Source organism: Ischnura elegans, chromosome X (assembly GCF_921293095.1).
Source record: "Ischnura elegans chromosome X, ioIscEleg1.1, whole genome shotgun sequence".
Taxonomy (NCBI): domain Eukaryota; kingdom Metazoa; phylum Arthropoda; class Insecta; order Odonata; family Coenagrionidae; genus Ischnura; species Ischnura elegans.
Window position 1 is genome coordinate 110,639,926 of NC_060259.1, and position 26,713 is coordinate 110,666,638.

Here is a 26,713-nt window from a genome sequence, read left to right on the forward strand (position 1 = left end):
TTCTAGCGAGTCTAAAGATTCACACAAAACATCTGCGAAAGATAAGCAGTAATTTACATTTACTTCCCCTTTCATACGGAGTCACAAAACAAAGATATTATCTACGATTATTTATCGATTTGTTTATACTGATTCACAGTGGCGTAATTGGGAATATGCTTTGGGGGGATGGGATGGCCACCCCCCCTCAAGGCATGTCATTTTTTGAAGAATACTTGAAATATATTTTACATCATTTTGGCGCTAAAGATGTAAATTTAATGAGATGCAGTTACTACAAGTCAAAACTAGACAAAAGAATTAATATTTTTTTATGAAGCCAAGGGGGGGATCTATCCCCCACAAGGCATCCCCCCATAGTTACGCCACTGCTGACTCACATAAGGCGATGTACAATTGTAAGCACGCAGGCAAAATTTGGAAGATTTTGCTCCTTCCGATGAGGAGCTAGATGCATATACAGTAAAACTTTGATTTTACGCAGTTGGAGGGGCCGAAATATGGGCACTGTGTAAAATCAAAGTGTGTAAAATCAAGAGTTGGTATTGAGGAGGAGTATAGTTTTCAGGATAACACTTGCTCATTATTTTTAGAAGGCTTAGTCATACCTTTTTGTACATATAGTTCTGATTTAAGCCAGAACCTGAACCAGAAAAAGTCTCACATGTGAGGGTTTACGGTAAAAGAGCATGAAATCCTTATCAATCGCATCAGATATATGTTTCCCGGATTCAATTACTCAATTGGAGGCAAGAAAATGAAGCCCAATAATCATATTTACTCACAAGCAACACTACAGATGACGTGTTACCTTAACCCATATATGCCTAGTGTTCCATTTTTGGAACACCTGCTGTGACTTTCTAATTTAATGACTACGACTCATTATATACAAATATGCCACGGTTTTTCTTTCTCTACCTCTTTATAAAGATATATTGCATTATAAGGCGGAAAGATTTAGTCAGTTTTGCCAACCCATCGCAGCCAGTGTGTTGAAAAATATCGGTCTTTTTTTTCAAGGCAGTTTTTCTGTGACCATCTCTAATGTTATATTAATAACTATTTGCCATTACGTGCAAATGTTGTAAATTTTTCCCTGCATGTGCAGTAATAGTTAACCTACAGTGCTTATTGAAGACATTTTTGAATCAGCGTATTTTGATTTAGTTATAAGCTTTTATTTAACAGTGTTCCATTTTTGGAACACTAGGCAAATCCACTACTATTATGCGTGCATACATGCGCACTGAAAAATTCACTTTAATTTTAAATCAAGTAAGTAATTAGGTGTGTAACAATTAATTATCTTCCCGGTTCATTGCTACGCGCTTCTGATCATCACATTTATGGTTCTTCTGACGAGAAGTTTTACCTTTTTCTGATACCGGATGGTGATACTATTGAAAATGGCGGTGAAAATCGGCTTCTGCTTCGCCTCAATTTCTTATAACTCAAAGAAAAAACGTAACCAAAGTTGTCCGCAAATGAAAGAAAGCCTATCTGACTGCCCAGCCAGTAGAAGGTAGAGTTTCAGAAGAACAAATCATGAAAATGAAAACCCCTACAGAATATTTAGAACTCTTTCTGGACATTGAAGTGAAACTTGAACTGGCTGTCGGTGTTTTTTGGGAATAATTTTCCTGAGTGGTTACGTCTCTGTTCCGAGAAGAAGTATGCTTTGGGAGCAAAGACCAGATTTGCGTAATTCTCTAGTTAGTGGTGCAATGAGACGTGACCGATTTGAAACAATATTTTCAAATTTGCATTTTGCTGACAACTCTAACGTGAACCACACGGACAAGTTTTCCAAGTTGCGGCCTCGAACTGAGCGTCTGAATGACAGGTGTATGGAATTTGTGCCAAATGAAATATACTTCATCAGCTTTGATGAAGCCATGATTCCGTATTTCGGTCGTGATGGGTGCAAACAGCTCATTCGGGGTAAGCCTATTCGGTTTGGGTATAAATTCTGGTGCGACTAGGCTACATTTGCTGGTTTCAGCCTTATCAAGGAAAAAACCGAACACTCAATACTAATAATATGGTGTAAGTGCTTCAATTGTTTTGCAATTCACTGAGGTACTCACAACGCAGCATCCCGGTAAATACCATTTTGTGTTCGACAACTTGTTTACAAATATTGCACTCCTTGATAAACTTCATTCAATGGTCCACCAAGCAACTGGCATAGCGAGAAAAGATCGCGTAGACAAACCTCCTTTGCTATCTGATGTTACTCTAAATAAAAAAATATTGGGGCACATTCGATTACCGAATTGATGGGAAAGACAATATTGTTTGTAGATGAAATGATAAAAGTGTTGTAACTGTTGCATCTTCTGGTGCCGGTGTCAATCCTTTGTAACAGTCAGTCGTTATTCTCAAAAGCAGAGAGAAGAAGAAAGATACCAGTTACTCAGCCAAATTCGATCAAGGTCTATAATCAGTATATGGGAAGAGTGGGCCGAGCTGATGAAAATATTGACAAGTTTCAAGCATCAAACCGTGGAAAGAAATGGTATTTGAGCCCTCCGGTTATTCTGCTTTGAGCTGGCTTTACAAAATGCTTGGTAATTGCATAAAGACGATAAGAAGCCATTGGATCTTCTTGAGTTTCGTCGCCGTTTGACCTGTCAATATATAGAGACATACAGTAATTCTATTGAGCCTGGTGGGAAAGAGAGACCGTGAAATCATGAAATCTATGAATCGTAAACTTGACTCACGTCATGACCTCATGAATCATCGGAATGTAACGCAGGGAAAGCAAACTCGCTGTGTCCAAAGCAACAAAAATACCACTTTTCAATGTAAAACTGCAATGTTTCCTTCCATGTTAAGTGTTAACCTGGATATCATTCTTAATAGTGGGTTAATAAAAGTCTGAATCAAATTTTTTACATGCTATCAATGAGTACGTCATAGTAGTGGATTTGCCTAGTGTTCCATTTTTGGAACACCTCGTAATTAATAATTGGCAAGAGATACATTATTTTTTCTTTCGGATATTGTGTTCATACGTATTTTTATGGACAAAATGTAAAAATCAGGGTAAAATTCGCATTTTTCAAACCTTCGGCACAAATGGGTTAAGAGAAACAACGTTGCATTCCTGAACAATGTCTCCCATGGTTGAACAAAATGGTTGAATTGCCAGCATTTCTGGCACTAAGATTACTTCTGTTGCCCAGGAGAAATTTCGGAATGGTGATACTAAATGCTCGCAGAGAAGCTAATTTTTGAAAATATTTTCATTAACAGCAGTTTTCAGGATATCCATTTAACCACCTGCAGACAAACAAAGATTGGAGATTGAAGAAATGAGATACCTGAGGATAGTCATCCAAATTAACCCCATTAACAGGGAGCAAAATTTCGCTAATACATCACAAAGGCTTTACACCCTGTGGGCCTGGGTTCAAGTCCTGGCAGTAGCAGAAATTTATCAGAGATGGCCCTATCCCCACTTGACTGTAATGTGGAGAGCACCTCCAGTGCACCACTCTGTCCATCAGATAGGACGTTAAGTCCTGGTCCCTTTTGAGCTTATCATTACAACCTGGCTAATGCCAACATAGGGTTCCTGTTCCCCCAGCCCTTACATCATGGCGCTAATGACCCCAACTGTCAGTTAACTCCTTCCAAATAGCATACCATAGATAATACGGAGCACAGAGGACCCGGGATATTCGGAAATTCAGATTTTTCCGGCGTTTAGATCAAAATTTTTTTAAATGAGCTATTTTAATAACCGCGCAACTACCGTCATGCCGCGAGTGATGAGTAAAATAATAATTAATAGTCCGGAAAAATTTTCCCACTTTATAATATTTACGCATTAAAAAAGCATTTTCCCATGAAAGTTTGGCATTAGTAGATTGAGTCTACCGGGAATGGCTTCTCTGTCGTCATCCTTCCGCGAATTCAGCGCCGGGACCTTCGACTCACAAAAACTCACCCCATATCTGATAACAACACCGGACACCTTTTGTATTTTGATTTAATGGTACTAAGCCATTCCTGAGTTTAAAGGGACTGCCTTATCACTCACGTCTTGAATTTGACTTCAATGATTACATGACGATTGACGACTCGAGTTATTCTCCGAGGGCATTAACTCCCGTTCCGTTAAAAATAAACGCTTGCCACCTAGCGGAGTTAAGCTAATAGCTATTCAAGTTCCAACCATGTAAAATTTAACCCCACTGACAATGAGATACAAGTTGAGTCAGTTCTCATAAGCGCGCCGCGCAAGCAAATTTCCCTCGCCTCCATTCGTCCCGTAGATGTGGGGTTAGCCCGCGGAATGAGGTAACGCATGCTGCTTTTACCATCTTTTTGAATCACCATCAACTTACGTCCACACTAGAAGTACGACTATCTTTTTTGGATCACCTTGGAAGCCAAAATTTTGGCACGGGAGGATTTTTAGCGACTCATTTGGCCGTTATATTTGGTTGGGGCGACGGAAAACATAGCGTTGGCAAAATTCTACAAATTCTTCCCTTAGGGATAGATATTCCACAGCTCATAATTCCGGATTAACGACTGTCTACAGTAATTACAATAAATATGTTATAAACAGCGTCGATCAATAGGTCGAATAATAAACGAAATGTGATAATGTTAATATCTCCGGCGATTATCTGCCTTAATCAAAAGTAGTTACGCATACACGGCGATTGCCGTGTGTTTTAGGTTTCGATATCCTTCTACGGAGAATTTGAACTAAGAGCGACATTTGCGTTCGTAAAGAAGCCTAAAATATTACTTTGAGGGCGCACTGGGAAGCAATAATTATATTCGCGATGCTTTAGTTTCACGCTCAACAGCGCGAGGTCATTTCAACCGTTCAAGTCACCGATGTAAAATGGAAGTTTCACCATTGGAATTCCCTATGCTTTCCGGCCGGACTTCAGTGTCGCTGCGTAAAAACGAGACTTGATGTAAAATCAAAGTGCGTAAAATCGAAGTTTTACTGTATAGCCATATTTTATGCCCGCGGAATATAAGCTACAAATGATTAGTCTATTGCAAGTATTTGGTCAAACGACTGGGGAATACCGTTTTCTAAAACGAATGTCTAGGAACCGGTTTGTAAACATTTTGCATTATCTAAGCTTTGATGGGAAATGTATTCGATTCCAGCGCACAGTGGTCCCAATTGCGAATCTAGCGGGACAAAATTATTTTTCCCAAAAAACTTAGAGCTTTTGTCGTTAAAATATTCAGAATTGCCAAAATATAGACAAAACACAAAATAACACTAACATAGGCCTTTTCAAGGTGGTTTTTACGAAAAAAAATAAAGTTTAATTGACAAAATAATTTCGTGTTACTTAGAAAAATATGCAGAAAATCATTTTAAAAATCTATAGTAATGCGCTTTTCTTAGTTTAATGAACTAATTACGTTAAAAATATACTCATAAACACAGGATTTGCACATAAAATCGTTTTTCACAGAATGTGAACTGCGGAATATTAGTCCTCTTCATCATTATTACTCTACCAGCTCCCTTCATCTCCGAAATTTACCGACTCCACATCCTCCATCTCTTTAACATTACTCATTTCATTAGGTACAGGTAATATTGGTTCCCTGAGAAGCTGTCTGACATCCATCGAGAGGAAACAACAATTCCTTGGGTGCAACGAACTAATACTGGAAACATAAGGATCAGATGTGACTAATAGTAGGTTAAAAATATCTCTCATTGTGTCCTTTCTTGAGTATTTTAGCGCGTGATTTTCTTTTAATTTCCTAATATGCTTGTTTCTTGGGCCTCTTCGGAAAGCATTCCGATGGGAACTGATGCAATGCAATTCAATGGGGGCAATCAATCACTTTTGTCTCATGAATTAGATTTCATGTAGCGTGAAAGGCATATAATACCATGAGTATGACGCATGTATATTTTTTCTGTTTTTTTGAGCATACGTCTCAAATTCACTTGTAGTTATGGAAAACCACAGGAAAGTGCGCTAAGAATTGCTCCAAGTCATTGAAATAATTCCACCTCTACTTCAGTAATGCCTGATGAAATGTCGGGATTCTTTTAACATCAAAATTCTGATACTATGTACAATTTCTTCCGGTTTATTTCGATGACCAAGAGCATCAGTGGAGAGATCTGCGCCTCTATCTTTTGCACTTCTTTCACAGTTATCTCCTAACTTTCATCTTCCAGAAGTAATTTAATGGGTCTACAATGCCTGATCGAAGGTGGCCTGGTATTCTGCCATAAGATGTTGTTTTTATCATTTGATTTTAGCTGAAGAGGCAACATAGAAATGGAAAACATATAGGAATCGTCCACTGGACCTGATTCCTTCCGAAATACAAACCTTTGCTTATATTGCTTGTGCCCATGACTCCCATCTTAACCCCACTTAAATATCATCGTTAGTTTGAATTCATTACCAGACCGAAGGAAAGCGGCCACAACATCTTTCTGAGCCAAAATAGTGTTATTCACTAGGGCCAGTAATTTGACCTCGGCCGAAGTATCAGTAATGGTCAGTTCTTGTGATGGGGGATAGCAAGACAACTTTGAGTTCAAATTAATCTTGTATGAGGGATAAATATCGCACCGTCTCTGGCCTCTCTTCTGATGTTTACGCACTTTTGCTTAGTAGGTTCTTTCCATGTAAAAGAACAAAGCTTTTAATTCTGAATATATTATTGGAATCAAAGGTGAAGACAATTAAGCCTTCTTATAGTTGGTAGCTCTCTTTGGTATGTTTTCAGTTATGTCTTTTATAATTGCAGCCGCATCTTTTTTCCCAGAGCTTGGCAATGAAATCTGGCTTGCAAAACAGGTTCTACTTTCGATATATCCTTCAAAAGAGACTACACACATCTAACAAAATCTGTCTTATTTTCTGGAGCACTGTTTCCACTTTTTATCAAAATTACTTTTAAATAGCATCACAATTTTCCTGACGTCCTTTGGGGTATCTTCATTACAACTTTCAAATGTACTACTCATTTAATAAATCATCTATAGCCTTTTCTTCCTCAGCAATTATAACAATTCCAATTACCGCCGGTACCTTGAATCGCTCAGAATGTGACATGATTTTCCCTATCGATATAAAAATGTAAAAAACTGTAAGCCATGTAATAACTATACCATAAATATCAATAAAAATTTATGCCGTACAAAACTACAATAGTTAAAATTAAAATTTTGTCTTCTCTAGCGAAATTTATCCCGATATTCCAGGCGTCGTCCGAGGAAATGCCCCCAGGCCCGCGTCTCAGCGGCTCTCGTTTGTTAACTTCATGGAAAAAAAAGGGCATTATTGTCAAAAAGCGCAAGTAGGCGCAAAATGTGATGAAAATATCTATAACTATAAGGACGTTTCCACATGTCTTTGTAGGTTTCGCAATCCTACCTCGACATATATTTTTTATAAGTCAATTTAAACAATTGAAGTCGATGAAAAACGATGTTATAAAGACTGAGAGATTGCCATTTGAAATATAGTATTTGAAACCAATTATATTTGAAGAAAATCACTCTAAATAATTCTATATACCGATGGCTATAAGATCCCGTTAGAAATTGTCGTTCCTTGCGTTATTGCTATCTAGCAGGTACGTGTTAATGCTAGCGAGTCAGCTACCGTCGGGGTGTAGGCGGAGGGTAGGCAATCTCAACGCGTGACTTTGCAGCTGCATAACATTGTTATAACTTAAATTAACGTTGTAAAAGTTACCAATCATGATGAAGCATTTAGTTGCGGATATCGCTGAACCTACGGCGACTTTATTTTTAAAAGTTGCAAAACTGACTTTTGTCCCGCTAGATTTGCGATTGGGACCACTGTGCAGCGGCCCAAAACTGTCAAGTTTGCCTTCTTTTCAATAGTTTAGGATAGATTCATAGATAATTACATTGCTTGTTACAAACCTGGTCCATACATTGCAGTTGATTAACAACTTTTCCCCTGTAAAATTATATACATTTCACTCAATACATTCCTTCTAATCCGGACAAATACGGCCATGAATATTGGCTAGCTATTTACAAGGATAGAAAATTTCTTGCAAATGCCTTCTCTTATTTTGTAAAAGATAATTCAACGTTTAGTAGTATTGAAACTAATGCAATCATTTCTGGAAAAGGGTGAAATGTTTCTGTAGATAATAACATTAACTAAGTCAATCTCGCTAAACAGCAATAATGCCAGGGTACTAGCATTGTGGGAAAGGTAAATAAAAGAGAATAGAAGAACCAAAAGAGATGAAATCACAAATATACCACAAGAACATCTACTCAGTGATGGCCTATACCCGCGTTGGAAAATACTCCTGACTTAGCAGGTATTCATGGATAGTGTAAAAGAAGACTACCTAAAACATTTCACGCAAGACGTTTTAGATAAAGCTCGTTACAGAGTTGGCTGATCCTCATGTTAGATGTAAATAAAAGCGTGGCGTGTCCAATGCAGCAGATTCTTCTGATGGGATTTTGCAAAAAAAATATTTCCAGGAAAAACGAAAGTGCAAAAAGAATCGATCAGTTGGAAATTGTATGACCTGCGAAAAATCTTTGTGTGGGCAATGTAAATGAACGACAATAACTGTAATAATAATAATAATTATTATTATAATTTGTAAATGAAAGAGCTATATAGCACCGTAGACAAAAGCGTGGCTTATTGACTGCAATTTTTTTGCGTTATTTAATTATCTTCCCAACTTCCGAGTAGCCTAGCCTAGAATATTTTTGATCATTCAAACAATATGATAAAATATGTTGAAAAATCTGTTTACTGTTTTATCCCATTTCCCTGTGATAATCCTATTAAAACAGCATAACATGTATGAAAAAGAATTTCAAAGCAATACTGTCGAATCTCGCATTTAAAAAAACAATATAATTTCTTGTGAAAACCACGTCTGATATATTGCAATAATAAACAAAAATGATAAACTAAAGCAATGTATCAATATAAACAGAGATAAAATGCAAAACTTAACAATTATAATGTAGGAGTCAAAATGACTCCATTCGGTAGCTCTAGGGGGGGTGTCAAGTCCGGTATTCCTAGTGTTAATCACATCCAAATTATTAAACTTATTTCAAGGAAACAAATTCATGGATTCAGCGATGAGGAAAAAATTGAAATATATACTCCCTTTTCGAAAAAATTAATGCGTCTATCTCGAGCGCAAATGATATCAATGAAATGGAGGATACGTAATCACAAACTTCATTATTTCGCTCTAAAGAGGTAAAATAATTGACTCGGGGCCAAAAGTTTATTTCGTTCTAGAGAAATTTTTGCTGTACAGAGGTTCGTTGTACAGAGGATGAAAATACACATAACTTACGGGAAGAAAATCGGGACCGTAACTTTTTTTCGCTGTAGAGAGAACTTGTCTTCTACAGAGGTTCGTTCTAAAGAGGTTTGACTGTATATATTTATTGAAAAACAAACTAACTACATGGATGTGTCAATCGATAGTGAATCAAGACACTATCGATATATATCGTTTTTGGTTCTAGTGCGGTGTGGGTTTATCACCATGTGCTCAGTCTGCTCAGTAGTCAATTCTGTTTCCTTAGAAGAAGTTCTCATTGTATTTCTTTTGTGTTTCCTGTTGAATCCAATATTAAAACGTTATCACTATCTGGTCGTCGATAATTTCAACAATATTCCCATAAACAGCCTTAGAAAACCTTAATTATATAAATGTTTATTGTTTAAAACATCTTTAAAGATAGTATGCACGCATTTGAAGACTTTTATTTACATTTTAAAAAAATCGTACTTGCTTTTGAAATTCCCTCCTGTCATGTGGGTGGGCTAAAATCTGCTATCTCAAGGGTTCGTAATGCATTGCCGGCATTTTACGATTTTTCAAACCAGTCTAAAAACAATTATTGTGTCACCCAGGCCCTTTTGTCGCTCATCAAAATGACAGCCAAATGCTTCTTTGAATGCCATTTCATTGCTAGCGGAGTTAATGAATGATAAATCATTTTAATTTGAAGTCCTCCGAGTCATTAGCAGCTACGTGAAACAGTCATTAAATTCCTTGAAACCCGACCCAGGTTTTCCTTCCCTGAAAATGAATGAACGAGATTGCATTCTTTTCCAAATCAATATCATCTCGTCAACACTAAAAACTGGTTGAGGGGGAAAGGAGCCACTTTCAGTCACAGCTCGGAGTTCATCAGAAAAATTTTCGGTGACTGAGCTATCAACACTTGCAGATTCATGTGATATCGCCGCACTGAAAATACCTGCTTGCCGTTTAAAATTCTAGAACCAACGGGAGCTTTCACTACATAAATGTCTTGGAGCGATTACAACCCTCGTCTTTTTGTACAGATTCACAATGAACTTTCCGTATGTGTTGACCGCTTGGTTGAAGATGGTGTGGCTGAGGTTACTGATGTTTTAACTTTGTCTCTATTCAGAATAAGGCATCGTGAGTTTAAACTTCCATGCAATATCTCTTTGACGCTCTCCATTTTCTAACCAATTGACTTCTTTCAATTTCTCTTCTAGGTTTATAGTTTTTCTTGATAAATTCTTGATTTTTCTACCCACATTCCTATTTTTTGCCATTGTTCCCTTGGTTTTTACTCTGTATGGCTCCATCGAAATCACCTTCTACTGCTGCACTGTATTCCTGTGTATTCCTGAGACGCAGAGGGCCTAAGACTTCTGGGAGGGAATGAAGCCATTGTGTTGAGATTCTATAGCAGACCCTTTTATGTGTTGATGCTATTCATATGCAACTCAGCCACAGCTCCATTTCTCCCCCATGAATACCGATGACCTTGAAGGTTTTAGCGTAGGCCCTCTACCTGGAAGTCATTTGCCCGATAACCTATGATGGCAAAAATTATGTCTCAAACCGTATTGCTTAAAAAAAACTCTTTTCCACTAGCTCCACGATTAATTTAATGGTCTGAATTAACTATTGTCATTCTGTCAAGGAGACGAGATAAATTACTTCGGTAGGGCGGCTATCTGGACCCAGTGAAGAGTAATGCTATTGGCCATTGCACAGTAATGGATTTTGATTAATATATAAACAGAAAATAAGATTTGAGGCAAGAAAAACTATTAATATGCATAAAATGATAGCAATATTGTGTGTACTTAGCGCAAGTTCACCTTTTATCATGGGAGCATTAAAGTTTTTAGATTAGGCTATACTGCATTGCGATGTTACCCCTAGAAACAAATTTGCGCATTATTGAAAATGCACTAATCGAAATTGCACTATACGAGGCATGGGTGTAATGCAAAATTGGATGATTAAAAGTTTTCGCAAAATCTTGCTTGTAGTGTATTTAGACCAGGCTTTTCATTTGGGCTGACAAGTTAGCTTCTTGTATTGCAAACTTCATGTCATTCTGATTTGCATTAATAAGGCTTTACCTTGTGAATTTTAGTGTTACTATGAAATTTCAGTTAATGTATAAACCCATTGGCTTCGTATTTTTTGGGCGTTTCCCTTACCGAGGATTACGATTTATTTCAGCCAAATTATTTAAATGAATAATATTTTTTATCCACGCATATAATGTTGCTATTTACTTGAAAATTTCACTTATCTACAATGAAACAATTTTGAACGTTATTTAAGTTTTTGTTACAAGAATTTTGAATTTACAAAGCGATATTATTAACAATAGCAAAATTGTAACTTTTTACAACAATTGTTGCAATAATGCAACAAAATGAAATTTTAAGGTAAAATTGGAAAAAGTAATAGTGATATGTGTGTTTTTATATATATTTCTTTTTAACAGTTATCAAGTCACTGATATGGAAACAATCAAACGTTGAATTCATTTCAGGAAATCTGTAAAAAAAATTTGACTTTTCAGTTCCTTGAGTGAAAGTTGCATCGTACTTTGTTTTATGCATATTTAATGTTAAATGTATTTTTCTGGTTGGTAGGTACTCTGAACAATTATATAAATTAATACTATTTAATGTAAATTTCGTTACCTTCATGGTTTTTTGGTATGAAAATCCTTGAAGCATTCGGATATTTGAAGAGCAACACAGCACTGATTACAGAACCACTGACTTTCACTATATTTCAAATTGGAGACAATATCCTGAGGAACTTTCACAAATGTTGTAAAACTTTATCCCAAATCTACCTCTCTTGTTGGGGTTATACTGTCTAAAACTAAGTATGCTGCGAAACTTCATAAGGCTTTCATCAACAGCAAGATTTTGTGAAGGGCAATATATAGACTGAAATTTTATGTTCACGTAGGTACTGAATGAAGGGAGAAATTTTTCTTAGCCTGTCATTTTCATCGAGAGTTGAATTATCAGTGAAATGCAAAAATTTAGACAGCAATAGAAAGCGTCGATAGGGCATTACTTTACCGAAGAAAGGAGTTTCAGTGACCGCTCGCGGACTCCATTACTTTTGAATTTTATTTTTCTTCACCTGTGCCATCAAAACACACAATGCAAAATATGCTCGTAATTCTTCAGCAGTGGTTGGAAACCATTCGCCCGTCAAACTACTTCTGAGATTCATCGCTGCATTCAAAAAAGTTTCAGCAAATCTGTTAGTCTGTTGGCAGATCAATTCCCAAAAGTCAAGTTGCAAAAAAGCGTAAAAAAGTCCCGTTCATTGGCATTTTCCGGTAAGCCGAAGCACTCTTGAGTTTAAGCCAGTTGCACCACAAAAATTAAACTTTTTCACGAGGTTATTACATGTATTCCACATGCAGCTGTTTTCCTTTACTTTTTTTCTTGACTGGTTGACGCTCAACCTCTTCTTCACTAGAGTCCTTGCTACCTGTCTCACAGTCCGCGGTTTCATTGGTGCTCCCCCGCTCATCGGACGAATCTTCATCACCACTACTCATGCTATCACTCTCAAACAGAGCATTCTCGATAACGGTACTCTCACAGTAATTCACTTTTCCGCTTGCCATTTTCGCAAGGAGCACAAACACCGACGAAACAAAGCCTTACGTGCTTCCGAACTGACCATCTGAATGCCAAACCCAGGGTTTATATAGCCGTTGAGAAGAGAAGAATGTCTTACAATGTGATTAGTTCTGATAATGAAACGTGAGCAACAAAGTTCTGAGTAAGAAGGAAATTGATAGTAAAAGCGAACGATAACAAAGTAATTGCTTCTCACCAATTTTCAACCCAGAAAAGAAGGTTCTCAAATAACTGCGTATTATAATGACAGAGACATGAATCCGATATCAAAACACAATTGTCAGCAAAGTATAAAGAAATAAAACACCTGTATAAGGATCAGGTTAGGCACCTGCAGTGGAAGTGAAACACAACACTACGTCAACATTGATAGTAAACCGATAGGAGATTTTGAAAGGGAGACGGGCCTCTGCGGCCATCTGCAGGAGAAAGAGAGGTTCATAATCCGAAATGAACTGCTCACTTGCAAGGCAATAATACTAAGTGAATCGTGAAATTGATAACTAGACATTAAAAAGTAATATCATTACAGTCGTCTGTCAGTCTTGTCATAAACGCACGAAGCAAAATTTCAGTCATTTCAATGGGTGCGTCATATTCCAAGAAAACGAAGTCGTCTCGTTTATGCGTCCTTCTTATAGTCGGCAGAGATGAATAAGCAGTCAAAAAAATCTCCTCCGATAAATACTAAAGGTAATCACTTTGAAAACAATTGCATGAACAGTGAATAGTAAGTGCCTATGAAAGGCAACGGGTAGGCCTTCATCTGTAAGTAAAAATAACTGGCGGATGCACCCCTAAAAAATTGCAGTTATACATTTCGAGGTAAAGAGTAAAAACACTGTAAAATGATGGCTGCAAATGAATTTGACCTAAAGAACAATGTTTCTGTGATACAAATGTTAAGATTTCATCTAAATATTTTATTCCGTTAATTAATTAGGCGTGTTGAAAGACAGCGCTGCATTCAACCGGCGAATCGCCGGCTCTTTAGTTTACGGCAAAGTCCCGCAGGCCGGCGAATCGCCGTCTCTTTAAGCCAATGGGTTAAATGAGATGTTTTTATCTTAAGTTTTCTTTTTTTAGTTTTCAATGAATAATTTTAGTCACCTGAATAGAAATGTTTGTGCTTATAAATCTGCAGTCCATGAAAACACTTCAAACATGAGAGCAAAGGGGTCACATCATACCTCGTTGTTCACTCTTTAAAATGTAATTTGTCATACTTGAATTTTTGTCCAAAAAGGTTTTTTTTATTAATTTATTTTGCTTTGTATTTGAAGAACATAATTTTTATGCATTGTTTCAATACTTGATGGAACGTGAGATGGACTCGCTTTAGATTGGAATTAAAAATTTGCTGCTCGTAGCTCCTTTAAAGACGCTGTATTTGGTTGGGGTTTCAGGGTGAAAGAGTTGGAGGCAGAGTTGGAGAAGGCAAAGCAGGAGGTGGAGAGCTTGAAGAAGCAACTGGCAGAAGCGCATCAGGTGGCCATGTTTGAGGCTGGTCCTCCAAGGGTGGCAAGGCCTGGAAGCACAGCAGCGACCCCACCACCCCCACCTGCAAAGCCAAGCCTCCTTGCATCTCACACTTCACCGAGACCATCACAACCCACAAGTAATTAATGCTCATGTGAAAATGATCTATTAAGCGCAGGGAATGACTGGAGACAGGATGAGCAGAAATTGTGTTTTCATGTCCAAAAATTGAAGTCAAGTCTTGATTCCTATTAATGCAAGAAGGTCATTGGAAATTATTATGCTAAGTATTATGTTATTTTTTGACTGATCATTTTAGGGATGAGTCGATTCCACTTTTTTTCGATTCCGATTCCAATTCCGATTCCTTCAAATCGATTCCCGATTCTCGATTCCGATTCCATCGATTCTTGTTCCTTCTAACAGGTGGGATTTTGATTTATCTGTAGCATTGCTGTCATTAAAATTTAAGAAATAAATAGAATAAAATAACTAGGGATGGACGGATCCAGGATTTTTGGAGCCTGATCTTTCGAATCGGATATTTTCGACTCCAAATGCATTTTCAAATTCCTGCCATTAAACAAAGTCATTATTCAAGTTTATTCTGGGAACACACAATTAATGGAATGCTTTTTAGATTTTCATCCACATTTTAATATTTTTATAAATTAAAAATCTTTTTTATAGGCCTTCATGTTGTTTTTTTTAAAACATCTTTACATGCTCAGGACCTAAACTGTTATGCTTGGGTTTTGAAATGAAAATAAGAAAAATCTTAGGATGAACCACTGACCAGTGGCATAGCAAGATATAAAAACACAATTACTTTCCTTCATAAAAGGAAACAAAATATTTAAAAATTATGAATTTACGAAAATGAAAAATGAAAAAAATGAATATTTGAAAAATGAAGTTTTTTCTATTATGAAGGGTGTTAAAATTAGTTTGAAACCCTCTCCTTTGTACCCTGTTGTTTAAAAATTTTCCCCACTGGTTTTGGACCACCCCTTAACAAAATTCCTGGCTATCCCCCTGCCATCGACTGAATTCAAATTTTCCTCACGCACATTTCCCCCGAATTTTATTTTCTCATTGCATACCGACTTGTATTTCACCCGAAAATGCTTCACTGTGGTGAGGTGGATTAATCACATCCTCGCGATAATTTATGCCACAGTGCAAGCACACGGCATTCATTGGTTCTCTTTATCTCAATGGAAATGTTTATAAACAATGAAAGAAAATTTTATCGGTGTATCATTAAATTAAATTGCAACTGCGCAATCAGCAACACAATTAACAGTATTTAAAACGGCATTAACGTCACGTGCGACGAGGTGCTCAACCGCTCAGCATGAGGAAGGGGTAGGCAGCAGAAGCGCGTAAAGGATAGGTGGAGGGGAAGGAGCAGTGGCTTAGCTAGGAATTTCGTTCGAAGAGAGAATCGGAACTCTTTCCACCATTACGGGGGGTTGCATTCACTGAAGCTATTATTTAAAATTTCGGATCCAGATCCGATGTCTTCCGCGACTTTGGATCCGATGAAGGGCAATATCCGCGGGCATTTGGATCCGAGGTATCCGATCCGACCATCCCTAAAAATAACATTAGCCGCGGTGGCTACATTCTCGTTTGGCCGCGGTGGCTAAACAATAATGTAGCGTTCATGGCGTCGATACATACCAGGGCAGCCTGGCGGGTGCGCGGTGGCGGCCGAACGCAACCTGTCGAGTCCGCCCGGAGGCCGCGGCGGCTTATGCCAAGCAAGTATCAACTTCCTCAAGGGTTGCATTGATGAAACTGGGCTATACAAACGTGAATGTGTCTAATTTTTTTATTATTGACGCAGGCGCGTGTTAGTCTAAAAAAGTTTCATGTATAAAAAAACCGCTCTCAGCGCGTATTTATAAGAAACTTTTTTCACAGGAAAACTCGCTATTATCATCAGACTTCAAATATCATTCGAAAGTAAAAAAACATATTTCGATCTATTATACTTTAAAATTGGTGGTCCAGTTGAGTTCTCCGAATGTGATTCATAATCTTAACAATTTGATTTGCCATGACCAGCGGTTAATAAAAGAACGAAAAACGCATGCAATGCTTCCCGAACCCGTGGTTTCCATTTTTTTTTTCTCTGAGAGTTGCTCATGAACACGCGCCATTTCAGGGTTCGTCGGTTTGTCGCTCTTTCCGACATTTTCATGTTTCCGAGGCCGCTTAGGCATGTTCGTCGCAGCTCCCGCGTGCTGGGCGTATCCTCCGCGCGGGCAAGGCTGACACCGCGGCCGCTTAGGTGTGTGGCAGCATTTATACCCCAAACTTATAGTCTATGCTCAAAACATTTATCTTCCTGGAATCGATGGAATCGGAATCGACTTTAGGCGATCGATTCTCGATTCCGATTCCGTGCCCGAGAATCGGTGGAATCGAGAATCGACATTTGGAAATGACTCATCCCTAGATCATTTGACTATTATGACATGGCCAATTCCACCCTGCTAGTTTTGGTTTTATTAATGTGAGAAAATCTCTAATCTGGTTCCAGTCTGTGTGATGTCTTTCTCTTATTTAAATTTTTTAATTATGCAAAATTAATGTCCTTTTCTTCAAATATTTTATTCTCCTCTTATATTTCAAAGTTTAGTGCTTCATTAGAATATGCATAATTTTTATTGTGTTCATTTTTTCTGTGAGTGTTAAATGATGAGAAAAAATGAGAGGTTTAGATATTGAGTGAACACTTAGAGTAGAAAAAATAAATTTTTTGGATACAGATGGCTTGCATGAAGGTTCACAATACCTCTTTAAGCTCAAAGTGTAAGTTGCCGGGCGCTCTCGTCCTCGTCATCTGCTGGAGAATAAGGAAAGTCGCGCAGAAAGAAGAAGTCACATGTCGGGGAAAATCACACTTTATTCTGCCTTCGTTTGCTTACACCTGTCGACTGCCCCGCGAACTGCCGTCTCCCTCTGGTCAGCGTTTTTCTGTTGTTCTCTCAGGTGCGTAGCATGCTCACGTTCTTAAGAAAGATCTCTTACCTTACGTGGCCATGCGAGCGCTTCCTGTCTACGTTGAGTGGTAGGGGAATCGTGGGAGTGAAAGGAAAGGAGTTATAGCTGAGCTGGTATGGGAAAGGAACTGAGGTAAGGAAGATGGCAGCCGCCTCTTACATCCGCTCCCCCCCAAAAAATTTTTAAATTTACAGGCCTGGAAATTTTAAACACAATCAGGTCATAATAGTGAGTTCTTAAACATAACAAAGAAAATCACATCAAAACCAATCATAAAAAAATGAAACCAACACAAACTATATCGTCCCCTTTTGTTATCACGGTCACATAGCACCCATCAGGACGTATAAAGATAACATGGATCATGTCTTATCACACCATTTCTAGTCCTAACCAATCCTTTAACTATTACACACTTTCAAAATCACACACGAAAAAACAAAGAACACAATTACACTGAGAACTGTAACCACATTATTTTCTGCGGTGATCGATGGTTACCCTAGCTCGACCTTAGTGGATTCAATTTATTAGCACTACTACCCATATAAATCTAACAAAAAAAAGTTATTGACTACTCTACAATGCAAAGCTCTCCTACCTCGGAGAGCACCAACCCATTACTAGCAGCATCTAAGAATTATTATCCTCACCATCGCTTGCCCCATCATCTCTCTCCTTATTAATCACTACGCGTGCATTCCGAGCATCAATAGTCCTCGTACGAGTGGACTTCTTGCCCAACCCATGGCATTTTCCCTTAATACTCGTACAAGTAAGTTTCCAATATATTATTCCCAAAACTACTATTAAAAGTACCCCTAGGCCAACAGGGATCGAGATATGATAGGTATTTCCCGTTGATGACTTTCTTTGCACCTGCTCTATCAAATCGCTTAAACCAACAGTCATTGACCCCTTCGTGACTTCCGCGTCAATCTCCCTTTTGAGCAAGCTTAGGCTGTTCATGTCCATGTTTATCAAGGTTTCTCTTTCCTTCCCAAACATTTCAATTTGAGGGGAAACAAACTCGATTAGACTTTGCGACACTTCAGATCTCCCCTGCCAGGCTGCTATCATTTTAAAGTTCTCACCCGTTTATCGCAATGGCTAACGTTAGCCAGTAAACCACATCCCTCCAATTTGCCTGGCTGGCAACATGGGCCTGGCTTCTCGTATTCCATCATGACACAAAAAGGTGGCGGAGAGTGTAGAAGGAGCAGTAAACACCCACCCCCATTCAACCTTGCGGAAGAAAGGCATTACCAGGCGCATTTCTTCCCGGATACACATTTTAGACCCCCTATCCATGAATAAATCATACTCACAGCTTACCCCTGATCCACTCAACAGTACGAAATCGCCCGGGCATGTATATATAGGTCCTTCCCGACATTTTTGGAGCTCATCCACCCCTGCGATAGCAAAATAAGTTCTGTCTTTTGAGATAAGCAGATATTCCCCCACTCTCCACTGACCATAGACGTCTAATCCAGGGTATTTAATAGGAAAAGTGTGGACTCGATACAACTCCAGAATACCGCCATCTCCAACCGCCGGAATCTTTATTATAACCCTCAACGTCTCACCCACCACTACGACCGTCACCCGTGCAATCTCATAATATACATATAGTGTCTCATGCTCACATGCGGACAACATTCTCAATGGGGGCCGTAAACTATCTCTGATTCATCTGAGGCACTCTAAATATTTATTTGGTGTGATTAAGATGCTACTAAGTCTATTATAAACACTACACTCCAATGCAATTCTCAGCCCGGTCAAGTCAATCCTAGCATTGACTAAGGCGTGACCCACCTGCCTCAGAGCATCTTTGATCATCACCATCTCCCGTAGTTCCCTATAGTTAGCCTCCGACTGATTAAACCTCAGTTGCGACTTGTTCCTGTAATCAATATACTCGTCAACCAAACTCTTCAAGAAGCGCGTGTTATTTGCCACTCGTCCTTCCATTCCTTTCAGAACCAACAATTGAGCACCTATAGCTGCATGAGCATCTCCCCCCTCGCTCTCAAGCTTCCCAATCCTCCCATTTAACTGTCTCAAATCCTCTGCGTCAGCCTTTTGGAGAACCATTTTTAGAAGAGATCCACCTGCATCAATCCAGCCTCTTCTTACTCTCTTTCTTTTTCACCAAATCCACTAAGGTCTCTAATTCCTCTTTCACCCTTGAACACTCCACTTCCATCCTATTTAGTGCAATTTTGTATTCCCTTCCCACGGATACTCCTTGATTTAATTCGGCTTTTTTCCTCAATTCTGCAAACGCATCAATTAATTTAACATACTCCTTCTGTACCTCTCCCAAATCATAATTGATAACTAACGCCCACGTTTTATCAGTTATCACCACGTCTTGCGCCCGCTCAAACACCACTCCACTCCCTGTTGGAATGACGTCTTGCCCACCCACAGAATCCATAAATATAAACAAAACACACATCACCAAAATTTTACACTGTATAGCTGCTCCTCTCCCCATCATGACGGAGGGGGATTCCTCTTGTGCAGGAAGTAACGGGGGGAAGGGGGGTATCGGGAGGGGGTGGCGGTCCAGGTGGGGAGTGAGACGGGGGATGGGATGAACGTGCTCTCGAACGGAGAAAATAAGGGGACCTCTGAGGAAGGGGCGTACTCCAAGTGTCTTCTTCACTCCCAACAGCGGCACGGCCTTGCTCGTTATCAGCAAGGTCCCCCACTTTCTCTCGGCAGCCTCCCCTCCACTCTCTCTCTCCTCGTAGATGGGTGTATCTTGCAGTGGATGCTCACCGCTAAGGGTAGGCGACGAGCTGTCTAGCCCTTCCGATAAGGAAAGAGATCTCCTACAATCCTCTCCCCCATCCTCGGCTCCGATGAAATTCCCGGAAGGCGAAGAGATATCCCAGGAAGGAGATTCCTTCTCAGCTCCTTCAAAGGTGGGAAACACCGTTTGCTTTTTGGGCCTCACCCGTCGCCTCTCACTGGCAGCGCCTGCAACTGCGGGAGAAGGAAGACCAAGATGGTGGGGATGGGGCTTTACTCTATTTTTATGTACAACTAACGTCCTATGAGGGAGTTGCAGCATTAAATATACGGGAGGAAGAACCTTAACAACGCTGTACGGCCCCTTCCACGGTCGGTGGAACTTCTTTCCTACACCTGTCTTCACACAGGGGTCGCTTGAATAGACTAAGTCTCCCACTGAATACGTCCTGTCCTTTCCCTTGGATCCCGCCCCCTTGAATTGCTGTTTTCGTGCTCGCTCATTGTTTCTAGCACACTTTTGCCACATCACTTGAAGTCTATCCCGTAACTGTTCCACTTGAGCATTGCACGCATCTCTCAGAGGTCTCTTCACACACTCAAACGGCGAGTTCATTTCATAACCAAATATTATTTCATGTGGGCTGAAGGCCGTGGAACTGTGAACGGAGCTATTGTAGGCTGTGAAAGCATAGCATAGCAATTTGTCCCAATTGTCGTTTTTAACATTCACATAATGGGATAGAACCTGTGCTATCGTTCGGTGCACCCCCTCTATCCGTCCGTTGCACTCGGGTCTGTAAGGGGATGTACGCAATTTGGTCACACCTAGCAACTCACATACACCCCTAAATAAGTCCGACATGAAATTACTCCCTTGGTCGGTTAGAACCTTGTCAGGGACACCGAATCTTAAGATCCACTCCTTCACAAGTGCAACGGAAACCACCTCTGCTGTCTGATTTGGCAAAGGAACCATTACCAGATACCTAGAAAAATGATCCAAAATTGAAAGAATGAACTTGTTTCCCTTCTCAGTCCGGGGCAACGGGCCAACTATATCAAGAGCGATAAAATCAAAGGGTCTATTGGTGGCCGGAAGGGCTTGTAATGGGGCCTTACACTTCCCATACGGACTTCTCCTATCACACGACACAGTTTTTCACATATGCCTCGCAATCTCTTCCCAGGTGCAGCCACCAATAGCGCGCCGCTACGCGGGCTTTTGTCGATCTGACCCCCAGGTGTCCCGCGAGGGCATAATCATGGCACTGTCTCAAAATGTCAGTCCTTATGCTCTCAGGGACAGCTATCACTCTTCCCCGCGGGCCGATTTTAAAAAGGATCCCGCCCACAACCTCAAATCCTGCCTTGCCTGCCCATTCCGCGCACTCTACGTCATTCTCTTGCGCACTTCCTATATCGACACTCGGCATACATTTAAATTGGCTCACCTTCCGGCTAAGTCCATCGGTGTTCTTGTGCAATACCCCTGGCTTATGCACTACCTCGTAGTCATATTCGGAAAGTTTAAGAGTCCATCGCATCAACCAGCTACTTGGGTCACGCAGGCCAAATAGCCACTTGAGGGCTGTATGGTCACTAACTATCTTAAATTTTTGTCCATACACGTAGCATCGGTATTGCACCACAGCAAACACGACACTGCACAGTTCCTTTTCGGTAACTAAATAATTTATTTCAGCGGAATTCAGCTGTCTTGATGCATATGCAATTGGATGTTCTTCCCTGTCGATCTCCTGAGAAAGCACTGCCCCTATTGGGAAGTTAGATGCATCGGTGGAAATAATAAAAGGTTTGTCAAAATCTGGATATGATAACACGGGGCTATTAATCAGGGAATCCTTTAGTTTCTCAAAGGCCCCAGCGCAATCTTTATCCTAGTTGAACACTGCACCTTTTCGTAATAATTTCGTTAACAGCCTTGCTAATTCTGCGTAACCCACCACAAAGCGACGATAGTAATTCGCAAGTCCTAAAAATGACTGAAGTTCCTTCACGTTGGTAGGGGTGGGAAATTCCTGCACAGTGGATACTTTTCCTGGGTCAGGTTGAACTCCATGCTTTGAAATCATGTGATCTAAATAGTTCACCTTTTCCTCCGCAAACTTACATTTCTCAAACTTAAGCGTTAGCCCGGCGTTTCTTAATCTGTCGAGTACGGCACGCAGCCGTACGGCATGCTCCTCTATCGTTGCACCGAAGATGATCACATCGTCCAAATACACGAGGCATTGTATCGGCTTCAAACCCCGTAGGAGGCCGTCCATCATCCTTTGGAATGTGGCAGGTGCATTCCGCAATCCGAACAGCATCCTAGTGTAGTGGTAATGCCTGCTGTCGACATTAAAAGCGGTCTTCTCTTGATCATCTTTATGCATCGGTATTTGATGGTAACCACTCCTCAAATCCAGCGTTGAAAAAAATCGCGATTTACCCAGATAGTCCAAAGATTCGACGATGTTGGGAATGGGGTACAAATTAGGGACAGTGACCGCATTCAAAGCCCGGAAATCCACACAAAACCGGTATGCAGGTTTTCCATCAGCCGATTTTTTTGGCACGATCACAATTGGGGATGCCCAAGGGCGATCACTATGGACAATGAGACCTGCTTCGAGTTGCTCGTCGACGAACGACTCCACTACGGGCTTCAATTGATGTGGTACTGGATAAGGTCTTCTGTAGATAGGAGGGGCTGCCTGTGTTGATTCGGTGAGACGTCAGGGTGGTAACTGGTAGTATATCCTTCTCTGTGAACAGATCCTCGAATTCTTTTAATAGTGGAAGGATGATCTCCCTCTCATCGGCATCCAGGTGCGCCAACTTTTCGAGGAACATTTCCCCGCTCTTAGCCGATGCTATCGTCCTCACCACCTTCCTGTGAATCTTGCCAGCCCCCGCTTCGTAGGGATCCAACTTTACAGCCATTCCTAACCTAGTCCCTTTATGTAGTACTACCTCCTCGCGGCCAAAATTGGTTACTTGCAGTGTGATTGACTGCTCCTTATCAACGGTGCACAGTCCCCTCGCAACATAACAGTTTTCCAACGTCTCCAATGCAGGCTCCACTAAATATGTCCCTGCACCAACGCACTTATCCACCGTAATTCTCAAAAGCCTCCCAGAGTGTGGCGGCACCCTTATTTCTCCCCCTAGGCACACGGAATATTCTTTACTCCCACCGACATTTACCTCCTTCCGTCTTATATCCCTTGATTGTTGATCCGAAGGAAAATTTAGACTTGGGTCGCCATATCCATGTCGCCTTTGTGCAAAATCCCATTACACACGTCCAACACACCTCGATGTTTTTCCAAAAAATCTAATCCCATGATGCCATCCACTCCGTCCAACTTGTCCACAACTTGCCTTTGCATGGGATAGACGTGATCATCCAAGCGTAAAGACACCACCTTTTGCCCGTATGTCCAAAGCATCCTTCCCGTGATTCCTCTCAGGTGGCACCCCGGCCTTGAGAGCCCATAACGGCCACTTATTTCACTTGATATTAAAGATACTTGCGCCCCCGAGTCAATCAAAAGTGCGCACTCCCGTCCCTCTATGATGCCCTTCACCCTTAAGTCACCCTCCGCCGCATTACAGTCCGTCACAGGGATTGTTACCTGTTTGGTTGTGAATTTCCCAGACAAAGTCGATCCTCGCCACCTGTTGACGATACCACGAATTGTCGGGTTTTCGTTTTGGTTTTGTTTTGTTTTGTCACTCCGAGAATGGGAGTGAATAGTGCAGTCGTCCAGTAAACTTCGCAAGCGCATGGTTGGAGAGCAACCCAAGGAGAAGGAGCCAAGTCGCACCCCCGACGGGAACAGCAGCGGTGAGTGGTATGCCACCGGCACGGCTCGACTTTGATTTTAACAATATACAGTCTACAATTATAACAATGTTCGAAAGTGATCACATGGTCCTTCCGGCCGGATTTTTCGTTGTAGAATCAGTGTTGGTGTTAGAATACTTTTGGTTTTCCCTTTTTTGGTTGGTTTTATTAGGGAACGTTGAAAATGCCAGCGATCGACGATGTAGAGTTTCGTATTGCATCTCTCTTAGCGAAGATGGGTCGTATTGATAATGTCGCTAAAGATTTCGAAAAGAATTCGAGTGATGTAAAAAAGAAGAATTTATTACGAGCTATGACAGACCACGATGATAGTCTTTTGGAGGAATTCAATGAGGGTATTTTGAAATTAGCCTCGTTGTACGCGAAACAGTCCCCTCCTGTCGAAAAGGACAAGGAATTGCGTAAGTCTACGGAGGAGTTCGAGGATATGTTTTTTAATACTAAGGCTATTCTTCTGACATATTTCCCAGATATAGAGCCACACTTAAGGTCAACGGGCCATCCTGCGACCGGTGAAAGTAATTCAACTCATACCGTAGCTCTCCCTAAGCTCGATTTAGTCGCGTTTAATGGCGATTTAATGCAATGGCAGTCATTTTATGATGTATACCTATCTGCGGTTCATGAAAACCCGTTCTTGAGTGACGTGCAGAAATTTTTGTATCTCAAATCTATTCTTAAGGGGGAAGCACATTGGTATGTTTCGTCTTTACCTGTGTCCTCGGCGAATTACTCGGTCGCGTGGGAGAGTTTGAAAGCGTGCTATATGGACTCAAACAGGTTGACTAATGCCTATCTGGAGGCTTTGTTCGATATCAACCCGATCACCCGGGAAGGTCAAGCTATTGGCAAATTTTGCACATTAATTACTGAGTATGTTGGTGCGTTAAGCGCTGTGGGGCACAATGTCGAAAGTTGGTCGGTCCCAATGCTTTTTATGTTGCGCCGCAAACTCAATTCCGTGTTACGGGAGCGGTGGGAAAAGGTAGCGCTCAACGTTGGTGAGCCTTCCCTACAAACATTTTTTGATTTTTTAAGTGAGGAAGCCAAGATTTTGGAAGCAGCCTCATCGTTTCATTCAGATACTGGTCTGAATAAAAGGCCCCATAAGCCAATGCAATCTTTAAGAAAGTCTACTAGTATGGTTGTTAATACTGATAGGCAAAGGGTCCAGAAATCGTGCCCAAATTGTTCGTTGCCGCATTCTTTGGAAAAATGCAGGAAGTTTTTGAAATTGTCAGTGGGATCTCGGCTAAGATTAGTTAAGGCTAAAGGGTGTTGTTTAGTTTGTTTCAGCCAAGACCATTATTTAAAAGATTGTGAATTCAAAATGCCATGCCCCAAGTGTAAATTGCCTCACAATGAATTAATTTGTTTTGCCAATCGTGAGGGCTCATGTTCGAAATTAGATAAAGATAATACTGCGGTAGAGCAGAAGCAGCAAAACCCTCAATTAGTGAGCGCAGACCCAGATGAGACGAAAGAAAATCCAGTTCGAGAGGTGTCTTCTTTCCAAACGTGCACTCATCGGTTGGGGTCTGTCGTGATGCTTGCGACTGCCAGGGCGATCGTATTGGATATTGATGGCAATGGCCGCGTAATTAAACTCTTGCTTGACACTGCAAGTCAGGGAACCTTTATCACGGAATCTTGCGTTCGAAAGCTACGGTTGAATTCCAATAAAATTAGAACTCCTATTTTTGGGTTCGGAAATAATAATTCCGTGATATCATCTGGAATTGTCAGTTTGAAAATGAAACCTTTGTCTGAAAGCATGTTGAAATTGGAAGTCAAAGCTATGGTGGTTCCTCATATTGCTCAATGCCCAAAATTATCAGTCTTTAATAGATCATGGCCTCATATAAAGGGGTTGAAACTTGCGGACCCGAGCTATTACGATGAGGAAGAAATAGATGTATTATTGGGGGCAGAATGGTTTGCACGCGTGGTAGTTAACGCGCCGATAATTGGTCCTCCAGGGACACCAGATATTTTGCCAGCTGTTTTTGGTCATTGCCTAATGGGGAAAATTGAAAATAAAGCAAATCAAATCCGAGTGTTCTGCTCAACACTTGGTGATAATATTGAAGGTTTACTGCGAAAGTTCTGGGAGTCTGAGGAACCTCCTAGGAGATATCAGTGTAGTCCAGAAGATGATGCTTGCGAGCAGCATTATAAGAACAATATTTCTCGTGAATTGAAACAGTATGTTGTTCGTTTACCTTTTATCTCATCTACCCCTGAATTGGGGCAAAGCCATGGTTCCGCGCTGCTAAGGTTCTATATGCTAGAACACAGATTAACCAAAAACTCCGCTTTACGCTCGAAGTATAACGAATTTATGAAGGATTATTTTGAGCAAGGCCATATGATTGTGGCAACGAGTGCCCCATTGAGAACATCCTATTACATTCCGCACCATTGCATTTATTGTTCAAAGGCGGAATTATCGCGATTTAGAGTGGTTTTTGATTGTTCTATGAAAACCACTAATGGCATATCATTGAATGATGTGTTGCATAAGGGTCCCAAATTACCAGTGGATCTAATCGACATTTTGATGCGCTTTCGATTGCATGAGGTTGTGGTGATCGCTGATATACGCCAGATGTAT

The 26,713-nt window shown here is 40.4% G+C and overlaps 1 protein-coding gene across 4 annotated transcripts in view; it reads left to right on the forward strand.

Annotated features, from left to right (window-relative positions):
* Positions 1–26,713, forward strand: part of LOC124171717 (CTTNBP2 N-terminal-like protein) — a 156,892-nt gene that overhangs the window by 65,283 nt on the left and 64,896 nt on the right. For all 4 annotated transcript variants that reach the window (XM_046550987.1, XM_046550988.1, XM_046550989.1 and 1 more), the window contains one exon: positions 14,366–14,577. In XM_046550987.1, coding sequence (XP_046406943.1) covers positions 14,366–14,577 — 212 coding nt within the window. The remainder of the gene's footprint in view (positions 1–14,365; positions 14,578–26,713) is intronic.